At 38.6% G+C, this 12,770-nt stretch overlaps 1 protein-coding gene across 1 annotated transcript in view; it reads right to left on the reverse strand.

Annotated features, from left to right (window-relative positions):
- EMB (embigin) overlaps positions 1-12,770 on the reverse strand; it is a 50,283-nt gene that overhangs the window by 11,696 nt on the left and 25,817 nt on the right. The window contains exons 6-7 of the mRNA XM_053906982.1: positions 8,258-8,441; positions 7,937-8,025 (exon numbers count right to left, since the gene is read on the reverse strand). Coding sequence (XP_053762957.1) covers positions 7,937-8,025; positions 8,258-8,441 — 273 coding nt within the window. The remainder of the gene's footprint in view (positions 1-7,936; positions 8,026-8,257; positions 8,442-12,770) is intronic.

Below are 12,770 nucleotides of genomic sequence, written 5' to 3' on the forward strand. Positions count from 1 at the left end.
TTACATTAGCTTCAGGTGTACATCACACAGTGATCAGATAAGTCTATATGTTATGCTTACCACATGTGTAGTTACCATCTAACACCATGCAACACTATTACAGTATCATAGACTATATTCCCTATGCTGGACCTTTCATTCCATGCCCAAACTGGAATCCTGTACCTCCTACTTCCCTTTACCCATTTTGCCCATTTTCCCCACCACGCCCCACCCCTCTGGCAACCACCAGTTTGATGTCCCTATTTATGACTCTTTTTCTGTTTTTGTCTGTTTGTTTTGTAGGACAAATTTCCTAAGAAATTTACTACTCACCGGTAACAGAATCAAAGTGAACACTGAATTTAGAAATGTTAAGTTTTAAGGATGTGAATGACTTGGTAAAGAAAATTAAAACAAAAGAACATAAGCAAAGCAATAAAAAGACAGCCACCAGCTCCATGGTGGAATCAGTTTCTTCTTATTGACCTCAAAGGATATATTATGGAATATACTTACACTAGAGATGTAGACTGATCAACAAAGATTACTTTTACTCATTTATTTTTTCTTTTAGTCATTTGAGCAGATTTTTGGTTTTGTGTTGTTCTTCCCTTTTTTGTTTGGCAACAGAAAGTATAAAAGATAACTGGGCACTTGCTGGATGTATGAATTGTAAAGATGAGGAAGGGAAAAATAATTAGTAATGACTAGGAAAGAAATTCTAACTTGTATAATCGCCAGGGAAATGGTAAAAATAGGTTGGAGAATAGGTTTTCTTTATAGAATCTGTCCTTAGGTGATTAATGTTACAATGATGGGTGTGGGGAGTCTTCTTTATTCCTCATTGTTTAAATTGTGCCTAAATATAATTGTGCGTATCACCCTCTCCTTCATCAAGACTGCTGACCAGCAGAGTGTTGAATGAGGCACTGCTAATAAAAAAGAGATGCAAATAAGAGGAACATATGTCACCCATGACAGTATAAATGCTTTAAGTAATCATAAGAAATGTAACTGAGCAATCTACAAATCAATGGTTCTCAAGCTCCTCAAAACTAAGTTAACATGTTTTTATGAAACTGAATGGTCTACAATTTTACATTAAACAAAGATGTGAACTGCCGACCTGAATTTATAATCACCCACTGATAGTATATGAAAACCTAGTAAGGTTCCACTAGGGTGCTCCTGAGAGAGGAGAGAGGTGAGTATATATGACTATCTTGATTGAAGACATCCCAGCCAGAGAAGATACTCTGTGCATTCCTTTGACTGAGACCACTAGTGTCCCACACTCCTTATTGGTCACCATTAGGCTGAGGGATATTTAGTTAATATGTGGTTAGTATGTGTGCATTTCAAAGGTCAAGTCATTAAGTGTTTGAAGGAAGTCAGCCCAATGTGACAATGATGTGACAAAGAATTGATTTGGGTGCAGGAAATACATACATTAAAATTACAGTTTCAGTGTTACTACTGTTGAGGACGTAGGTAGGACATACCTATCCTGCAGTGTTGTGGTAGAGGATTAAGTATGGGATCATAAAACATTAAGTACTTGGTACAGAGTAAACACCACAAACTTTTGATCATGGACTAGCTCTGCTTTTCTTAACCGATCCTTCTTACAAGTTGTAAAGCTCATGGCCTTACTACATAGTGTCATTAGCCAGCTTACTAGGATAGATTATCATTATGTGCGAGGATGATTTCTAGGTCATGTAGTCGTTTTGGACAGAGAAGAAATAAGACTTAGAATAAAAAAAGAAAACTGGAAATTCATCTGAATATATCTCAGAACTGTAGGAACCTGTAAAAACACTCCAAAATGGGGGAAAGCCTCCAAGCTGAGTCCTTGATGGACCACCCAGCCCATGTGAGAAAGGACATTATCAAAGTAAAATAATGAAAAATTCAAGGGATGAATTCACAGGAAACAAGACCCAAAAGAATGTAGAAACAGTAGCTTTGAGATGTGGGTGATGGCACCAATCCATCCTTTAATAACATACATTAAACAACTTAGTGAAGCTGTAAAACAAATTTTACTGCTTGACACACACATTCAAGTACTTGGTGAAAGCAGTTAAATAAGATTTTGTTTGTATAAAGATTACAATTTCAGTATAAATTAAAACAATTAAATCAGAGTGCCTCATTACTGTTCCTTTGAATGAAATTAGTTGAAAGTTAAGAAGTTAAAAAGAAAATCTTGTCAGGGTGCCTGGGTGGCTCAGTCAGTTAAGCGTCTGACTTCAGCTCAGGTCATGATCTCACGGTTCATGGGTTCGAGTCCCACATCAGGCTCTGTGCTGACAGCTCAGAGCCTGAAGCCTGCTTCGGATTCTGTGTCTCCCTCTCTCTCCACTCCCCCTCCCCCCCGCCCCTCTCTCTCTCTCAAAAATAAATAAACATTAAAAAAAAGAAAAAAAAAGAAAAAGAAAGAAAGAAAATTTGTTTCCAGACCTATGTAGTATACGGAGCAGAAAGAATATATGGAATAATTTTACATACTACATATAATCTAAGAACAAAAAGAAAAGGGCCCATCTACCACACACTAGTTTTCACAAGAAAAAGCAGAATAAAGTAACTAATACTTTAACATAATCTATGACCTAAATTTTTAAATCACAGAATAATTGCTGTCCATGTGCCTTTTTAAAAATAAAAGTAGAGTGTGTCCCTTGCATAAGTGTTCTGTCCTATTAAGTCAAACCACTTTTGTTCAGTGTCCTAAGTCTGTGGCTACCCCCACCCCCCCCCCCCCCCCCGGGCTCATTCGTAGACCTGGAGAGCCCACTCTAATGTAGGAAAATAACCAATATAAGAAAACTGGAAGCAACTCTAGGATCTAAGAGGATAGATTGACCATCTGTCCTGATATTAACATGCCTGTATTCTAATTCTTGAGAAGACCATACTTTTCAGTGTCAAGATGTTACAGGCCTACATTATGCTGAACCATAGGACATTTTGTTCTGTTTTGTTTTTCTTATGGTAGATCCAGCTTCCTCACTGGACACTGGAGTTGGTGGCTATAGAAGCCTGGACTGAAGCCCCTGGTGACCTCAATAGAGGTTCCCTTCTCCCATCCAGCCCTCCAGCTTCCCAGTCCTAAAGAGGAGGATTATCCTGTATTGGTCGTGGTCCAGGGCACTGATCAGGCCCTGTTCTTCAGGGATAGAAATTTGGAGGTATAAATACCATAGCCTCACACTCAGCATGTTTTTTTCCAGCTCAGGAGGGTATATACTCTTGTCTTGGTAGTAAAGACCAAATGGACCTTGGGCTGAGAAGGAATATATGGCTCTGCTTTAGTTGAAGGTCAGTACAATCTAATTGAGAAAAGAGAAGCCTTCCATGTGGCATAGGCTTCCAAGAATTTCAGCAAGGTTTGTGGCCAAGACTGGCCAATAACAAACTGTTAACTTTGCTTGACCATCCCTTTTTTGTGTGTATTTTCTTATTTGAGATTTTGCTGTGAGAAGGAATGACTGGACCTAGTGAGAATGAAGTTATTTGTGGGCCTTCTGACAAAACACGATCTATCAATTCAAGATCACTTCCTAATCATACTTCATCCCAGTATGTCCAACACCTGATGTGGCTTTATTCTTAAATGAAGTATGAGAACACAGAAGCTCTTGGAAAGATCAACCCTCCTTCAGGTGAGGCCTCAACTAAAGACTTATAAATGAAGCAGAGATTTGAGCTTGGCTAAAATAAGGATTCTTTTCGGAAGCCACGAGGCTCCTTCCAGATGAAGTGTGCCTCAGATGAAGCAGAGCCACACTTCTTGAGTTCCACATGAAAAGGTACAACATGTATATATCTGGCACTGTTTTTCAGTAGTGCAGCTCTGTTATAGTTACTTCTAGAGCTAGGCTAGGCTTGCCTCGAAACAAACACTGCTTTGAAGGCAGACTTTGAAACCAGTTGTGTTGGCCACTAGTCAAGGGCACAGTTTCTGCTTTCCTTGTGTGTTGATCTCCTATCCCAGATACCTTTCCTGGTTCTCAATCTCAGCATGATTCTTTCTGGAAATTCATTAGGACATGCTTTATTGGGAAAATCCGTGTTGAAATAAGATCAAAATATTGAAATCTACCTGTAAGCTAAGAATCAAAAGTGGAAGAAAGGCAACATTTGGGGGAAGAAACATGGCAGAAAAACACTGTTTTTCAGTAGGCCTCTAAGAGGCACAGGGTTGGAAAGCATGACTGGTAGCTGAAAGGGGATTTTCAAGAAAATCTGGGATATTTTATGAGGTTTGGGTGAGGAACATACAGCTTTCCTGCTAAATCATTCCAATGAAATGCTAAGATCAGGGTACAGACAGCAGACAACTAACTGTGCAGTGACTTAGTGATGCTACAGGGAAACAAAAGCAAAATTCTATTTTCTTTTCATCTCCTCTGTTTTCTTGACTATCCCCTAGACTCATGACCAAGAGGACATGAACCACTGCTCTGCTATGCTTTATATGGCTGATAACAGCAGTATGGATCTAAATAATAAAATGCACTATGGTCAGGAAACATGAATTTGTTTGAACTTCTCCAGAGGTCACAGTTGGTTGTGGGCTGCTACTTATGTTTGGAAATATTTATGCAAAGAAGGACAGTGATACAGTAGTCGAATGTGTTCTGTTGACCTTCTGAAACTTTGGATAAAGCAGGACAGGTGAGAGTCTTGGGACTGGAAGAATCCCAAGTTTGAAGATGGCAAAATTGCTAATTCAAACTCGTGTCTAATAAGATGCAGTCTGGGATGTACCTGGTGACAGTAAAAGCCCAATGGAGTTGTAAGGTGAGAGATTTATATTTGCATATTCATGGACTAGAAAAAAATCAGCTTGTGTCATTTTGGGCTCAAAGACATTAAGGTATTATCAAATTAGGAAAAAGATCCTTTTCCATAGTTGAAGATAGCTAACTAGACTTCAACACCAGGGTTTGAAGCTGAAGTTCCAACTGACTCTATTATGCTACTCTTCCATACTTTGACTCCTTGGAAACTTCCTAGTAAAGGCAGATGGCCACTCCAAGACAGGTTGTGCAGTACTTGGTACTATCAAAATCTCACCATGACTTCTAAAAAGTTCTATGTGCTATTACTTGTCCCTCACCAACCACATTTCTGCATCTTTCTACTACGAGATTTTAACATTGATGAATATCGTAGAAGTTTTCAGCAACTATGTCGGAATACTTGACCCACTGCCGAGGAACACCATAGCCCAGCATTCATTCATCTTTCTTGAGGGAAAAGTAACCACTGACATATTAGCACTTGCAAGCTTCCACGATGACTTTGCTCTCTCGCCTGTACCGGCATCAACAGCCAAACACACAAAGTTTGCTTTATACTAATCAGTGACGTTGAAGCCTTTTTACAGTCTTGTGGTAATAAACCAACCCGCTCCCATAAAGGCCAAAGCAGGGATTTTGCGGATGAACTGTTCTGAGGACTCAGGCTCATACCCTATAGTTGACTCATATAGTCAAGAGCAGAATGCATTTTTTGGCTGGATTTAAAATAGAGGATAAAAAAGCCTTTTCAGCCACACTCAGCTGTAGCATTGCTAAGGAAAAATAACCCTTCTTCTTATGAAGAACCACAAACAAGCCATGTGGAGACATAATATAGTAGGATATTTATAAAAATATGTATCTTACAGATCTAACTACATAATAACTAATATGAATGAATTATTCTGCAGATGCCTTGAAATTGTAATCAAATGCAATTTCTCCTCCAAGCAATATTCAATCTAGATGAATTAAAGGAAATTATTATTTTACCAAAGAAGATCTGGAAAGCCCAAACTTATTAATTTTCTAAATAACTTCAGGATACAGTAGATACTTAAAAGTTACATTAATGATAAGTGGACATTAAAGACCAAAACACTGAGCTAAACTACTTTAAGAATACTATAAAAAGAAAAAAATAGTAAATATTCAGTGGCTCTATGCATTCCTCAAGCATTTGATTTCAAACCTAGGCCCTGTGTTGGTGCTCCGGAGACCAGCCAGAATTAGCCTCGATATCACAAAATAGATATGGAATCCAGAGGCCTTCTCCAAGAACACTCAGCATTAAGTGTATTGGCACATTGAAAAGTAAAATGCTTCTGTTCATCTTCACATTAGAGGCAGGAGAAATCACTACTAAATAATAATTTAAGTAATTTATTATAAGAGAGCTGATAGGAAAAAGTATAATATATTCAATATTTAAATTCTGAACAGGCATTACTAGTACATATTTTTATTTATTTTATTTTATTTTTTTAATGTTTATTTATTTTTGAGAGAGAAAGAAAGAGACAGAGTGAGAGTGGGGGAGAGACAGAGAGAGAGGGAGACACAGAATCTGAAGCAGGTTCCAGGCTCTGAGCACAAGGCCTGATGCGGGGCTCAAACTCACAACCATGAGATCACGACCTGAGCTGAAGTCCGACACTTAACCAACTGAGCCACCCAGGTGCCCCACTAGTACATATTTTTAGAAAAGAGTACTATTTAGGAGGGGGGGAAAGCAATTTTTAAAACTGAATCTCCTGGAATCATTTTAAGCCTGAAGATTTGATGAGTATTTCCTCAAAACTATAGGATTTCTTTACACATTGAAGGGAGACTCAATCAAATGTTTACTAGGATTGTGTGTATGCGTATGTGTTTAATATTCTTTTAGCTCATTAGGAAGGAAGGAAGGAAGGGAAGAGGGGACTGGGTGAGGGGGAAGAGGAAGGAAAGACAAAGACAAGGGAAGGAAGGGAATAAGAGAAGGAAATATATAGTGTATCTATCCTTTACTAAATTAAATTAAGCAAACAGAGGAAAAGAGGTTAAGAGAGAACGTCCATGATCAAATAATCAAAGGATGGTAATAGTTTCTGCCTTTGCAGAGACCAATTTGCATGAACACAAGGATTTATTACATTTACCGAGTAGGAACATTTACAAAACCACATGAAGGAAACGAATCTGTGAGTATAGAGGGAATATAGGGAGGGATGTAGGAGCAAAACATCTTAAATGAAGACAATACTGAAGCAGGCCATTCTGCTCTTGATGGGGCTTTGGAGATGGTATCCATATTTTGTCAGAACAGCTAGCCAGACTTCAACTTTTTCAGGAAAAGTAGAGAACAATTTCTCATGTATGCTGGGAAATTAATGTAAAGCAAAGCCCAAAATAGTGAATATGGCAACAGACCACATTTCCCAAATACCAGCATGGACATTGTGGTTCTCGAATCCATCACAAAATAGGGGTTTTTCATGAAGATAATTATCCAACTCAAAGATCAGTCTTTATTATGAGATTGAGATCTTTAAGGTTTTGGTTTAATGATAGTAAAAGTAAAATACTCTGATTTTCCTTTGTTTGTACCACAGGAGAGTACTATGGATTGTATTCTGGAGTGTGTCCTTATTTGAGGAGACCAAAAACAGGCAACCCTTTGTGCATCTCCATATTATTTTTAAATGTTATGGATCCCTGAAACCCCTAAGTCCTGGAGCCACTGATAGATACATAACACCAGATCGCATTCTCACAGTCCAGGGGTGCAATAACAGATACCTAGAGGGATAGTATAAAAGCTCTGAGTTTAGTGGGCTAAGCAAATGAAAAAATAAATGAACTCAAGAGACTGTTATGACTTGCAAATAACCTGGCACCCCAATCTTTCAAACTAAAATTTGTGCTTTAATCTAGGGGAAGGAGGCTGGATGGCAAGTTGATTGGGAAACACAAAGTCTACCACTGGGAAGACTGGGAAGCTCCATTTTTAAGGTCACAACTTAGGATTCAGTGAAAAGCATATGATTTTCTCTCAGCTTATTATGTTTAGTGCTGTAATGATAACTTAAATATTTGGATATTTAGAATTTTAAAAATTTCATGCTGAAATTATCACTCTATAAATTATTAGTACTGACCTTTGAAGTTAAATGTACCTCTTTGTTCCTTTTCTCCTCCAAAGAAACAAGAATAGCTTCCCATTTGTTTGCTATTAATGATGGTAAACCTAAAGAGAATTTATTAATATAGACTTAGTTCTCAAAACACTTCTTGATCAAACTGAAAAAGACTTAGCATTCAGTCAAAATTCTAAAATAGAAACAGTCCCGTAAATATGCAAAATAGAACATTAGCATAACTTTCAAGAGACAGCAAAGGAAAGAATGCCCAGTCAGCAAAAATGTTAAGAAGTTAACAAATTTCATCTAGCCATGCAGGTTAAAATTTTATATACTTACATGTACTGGGCATACAGGATGCATCCTGTTGCATTGGTGAGATAATTCTCAAGTAGTTCATCACCTTTTTTCCAAGTCACATTTACTGAATTCACACCCCTAGATATTGTGATTTGGCATGTGAGTTCTATATTAGAAGGTCTTTCTAAAGTGATGTTTTTTTCCACCGGTACATTGGAATGTTCTATTAGCCACAAAAGAAAACCAAGAAAAAAAAAGTTGTAAAGTTACATTTAGGGGAGACCCATCTATGTCTATATATCTATATATCTATATCTATATATATCTATATAGATATAGATATATAGATAGATATAGATCTATCTATATATATATATGTATATAAAGCAGTTTTAAGTAATCAATAACAATGCTCTATCAACCTTTTTTTAAAATGTTTACTTAGTTTTGAGAGAGAGAGAGAGAGACAGAGCATGAGTGGGGGAGGAGCAGAAAGAGAGGGAGACACAGAATCTGAAGCAGGCTCCAGGTTCTGAACTGTCAGCACAGAGCCCGATGTGGGGCTCAAACCCATGAACCGTGAGACCATGAAATGAGCCAAAGTCAGACGCAGACCGACTGAGCCACCCGGGTGCCTCAATAGTTTCTTAATGTAACATTCCTTTGAAGAATTATTCCTCTGTCAACATAGATTAGGTTCCCTATATTAATCTTTTTCATTGTCACAGCTGAAGAAAGGGTTTGTTACACTGACAGAATAGCAAAAGCCTAAGGCTATGATGTTAATCTTAAAATCTCTAGCTGACAAGGATATAGGGAATGAGCACTGTATAAAGGAGTGCCTTATGCTGATAGCACAGAAACAGTCCAACTGCAAAAACAAAGGAAACCTAAGGGAGAGAATGAAGTAACTGTTGGGACTCCTTTCAGGAATCATGTTCTTTGTAGTTCTGACAAGAATGTATCAGTATCCAGCAAATGAATGAAGAAACTCTAGAAATCTGACACAATGATGTTGCAGATCTGGGCATTTTGCATGAATTGCTGCAACCCTCCCCAACACACAATTGTGTGTCCCTTGGGGAGGAATACCCCACTACCTAAGCTGTACTTTTGTCCCAAAATATAAAATAAAATAAAGGGGGAGAGGGTCCTGAAACGAAGTCTCTAGATCCATCTACCAGTTTACAGGAAATACAGAGGATGGGAAAAACATGTTAAACTGCACCCCGTGAAAGTGATCAACAAAATCTGGAGTGTGAGAAAACTCTACAAGACGAATGATCTGGTTTTGTCAACTGATAAATTAGAAAAGGGAAAGAAACGAACCTAAAAATAAAAAGATACTTTAAAAACACGCCTTTAGAAAAGGAACTAAAACCAACCTGTAATATTTAGGGATGTACACCTGCGTAATAAAACAATTTTAAAAACCAAGGCTGTGACTGTATAAAAATCAGAGTAGTGCTGGTTACTCTTAAAGGGAAGTAAAGGGTTGTGTTTGTGGGAGGGCACTGCCTTATAGAAACACGTTTCTCAATCTCATGGTCAGTAGCGTGGTATCACTAAGAGCAGAACGCAGAGCCAAAAATGTGGAAAAGAAAAAAGAGAACCTAAGTAGCATAACATCACTTTTAATTCCACTTAAAACTTTACAGAAATGCTTCCTTAAGCAATGACCAGGTGCAAAGTTAGCACAGGTAGTGTGAGGTGCTTGGTGAGCACAAGCTTAAAATAACTGCTCTCGGAATTACAAGAGTGCTGAGTAAACAACAAAAACAAAAACAAAAACACCTAGGTATAAACAGATCTTAACAACATCCAGTTATACAGGGAAAAAAACTGAGTCAGACAAACTGAAGGAATTTACACGTTTTGGCTCATTTTCTGAGTGCACCAAAAATAAGACTAGGTACTAGTAAGCATGAGAAAATGTTTTAAGATTTTTTATATTCGGTCCTAAACTTCTGTCTTCTGTTCCTCATTCGCCTTTAGCTCTGGGGTACCCTTAAAAGTTAGTCCTGTCTCTGTCAAATCAAGAAATTTACTTCACTAGTCAATTTCATAAAGGAGTTCTCTACACAGTCTGTGCCTTCACCCAATATAGCATATTCTGGTATCTTACTACCACATTACAAAAAGTGCTTTACCATAGGTTAAAAATGGCCTTAATTGTTTAACCTGACTACCTCTTTTCACAGCTTATGTTTTATTTAATGTCTCCCAAGTATCAGCCATTGCCAGGGACTACATACGCCTTGAAATTCTCTTTCCCTTGCTTCTATTTCAGGATTTTAATACTTTGCTGGCCACACCAACTCCTCCAACCACCCATAAATGTGGTATCCCTTGGGACTTTGCTCTCTGGCCCCTTTCCTTTTCAATTTGACACTCCCATGTTGGATTCAACTATTATCTCTAATCTCCTTTATTCACAAAACTCTTAGCTCCATTCCAGACTTGCTTCTGGATCCCCATGTCCATAGCTCTGGTGTCTACTGAGCATCTAAACCTAGATATCCCGCAGGTGCTTCAAACTCAATATATCCAAGGGAGATGGATTAGCCTTCTCTTCCCCTGACCCACAACACTGAATCACATATGGGAGAGTTCAGTTGATTCCACCTCTGAAATGCAAATATATTTGCCCAGTTGTCTCCAGCCACTTTTAATGTATGCCTTTGAGGTGATTCAGGACACACTCCCCTCAAAATATGTCACCTTGGTATCCTGGATTTTTAAAAACATTTTAAAATGTATTTTATTTACTCTGAGAGAGAGAGAGAGAGAGAGAGAGAGATGGAAATCAAAAGATGGAATCAATTTCCACCAAAAGAGATGGAAATTGGCAACATGCAACAACATGGATGGACCCCAAGGACACCAACCACAAGTGAACTAAGCCAGCCATGGAAGGACAAATACTGAATGACTGCACCCATCTGGAGGGGTCTGCATTTCTTCAGCATTTGCTCATAGCAGTTATGGTCTTTGCTGGTCCTTCAGGGATCCTTAGAAAGCTGAGCTAGTTTGCTTTATCTCCTTGCTGCTGTGTGACAGGAAATCTTAACTTACAGAGAAGTAAGGGGCCACAGGAGGTCAAAATGTCCAAGGTGCGTCTATTGAAAATTCTTTCACATCCTGCAGAACTGCTCACTTGTTGCTTCAGGGACAAAGTCTTTGGAGATTTCTGTGAGTCTTTTCCCCAGGGCTAAGCTGAGTGTCAGTCATTACTGCTGGCCTCTGCTCAGCAGAGTTTATGCTGGCAAGGTACCCCTGCTCAGAATGAGGAGTCCCAGGCCTTGGAGCTGCAGGCCATTGAGCTGCCAGAGGCCCGAGAGGCCGGAGCACCCAGAGAAGGCTATTTTGACCCTTGCATTATTTCCCTGGCACCTCGTGGGGCTGACGACAGACTATCTTTCTTGCGGGAGGACTCGCGAGAAGACATGGCAGCACTATCAGTCCTAGCGAGAGGCCTTTACATTCCAGAAGGTGACTCCGGGACACCAGGCTCTTTTCAGTGATGTGGCTCATTGGAGCCTTCCAACATTAGGAAGTTAGAATATGAATTTTCACCCCCATTTCACAAGGCAGCCGCCCAGTGTCAGGTTCCTTGCCTGACATTGCTGACAGGGCAATACAAAGTATCTTCATGTTGGACACCTCAGTTTCCTCATCTGTAAAATGGCACAATACATATTTCCTGAGACTGCAGAAAGAATTAAATGAGCTATCATGGGGTAAATGTTAGTAATATATTAATTGCTGAATAATTCCCCCACTTAACTTCCTCTCACCATTTATCTCACTGGGGAATATAACAAAAGCTATGTGTTACCTAAAGTTATGTATTTTTCACATCATTCCATCTTTATAGCAGTTCTATGACATAAGTACCATTTTTATCATTCCTACGTCAAAGATGAGGAAGCTGAGGCAAAGGAAGGTTACCCATCTTTCCCTAGATCACATATCAAGACAACGACAGATGTTAATACAAAATTAGGTGTGGCCGGGTTCGGATTCTTACAACCAATGATGTGTACCGACTCTCAAAGATATGAAATTCTTATGATAATGGAATGCGCTTCCTCATCACTTTCAAACTATTAAACTGCGGTCTTAAATGAAAGAAAATATAAATAAAAGATGAAATAAACTTATAATGCAGCAACATAGCAATGTGATGACAGATGGTATGATCAACATACTTTAAACATTCACACTTTCAACTGAATGCGTGTAGCCTTTCTTTGTGTCAGGCCAGTTTCTCAGCCTTCCTTGTCACCTCCCTGCTTCTTGGAATACTTCGCAGAAGCTTCTGCAGCTTGCTTTCCTATCAGAAGATCAAAAACATGTAAAAAGTCTTGCCTCTATTTTGTAGTTAGCCAACAAACTAATATGTCCATTGAACTCAATGGACAATGTTTCAACTTCCCCAAAACCACAACTGCAATGTATTTCTGCTATTTTGGAGTGTTGCAAAAACATCCATGACATCAACATTTCTAAGACTATACCCAATTGCTCAATTTCTGAACTATATTTTTAA

The sequence above is a fragment of the Panthera pardus genome, unplaced genomic scaffold, assembly GCF_024362965.1.
Source record: "Panthera pardus isolate Hobbes unplaced genomic scaffold, ASM2436296v1 HiC_scaffold_2, whole genome shotgun sequence".
Lineage (NCBI taxonomy): Eukaryota > Metazoa > Chordata > Mammalia > Carnivora > Felidae > Panthera > Panthera pardus.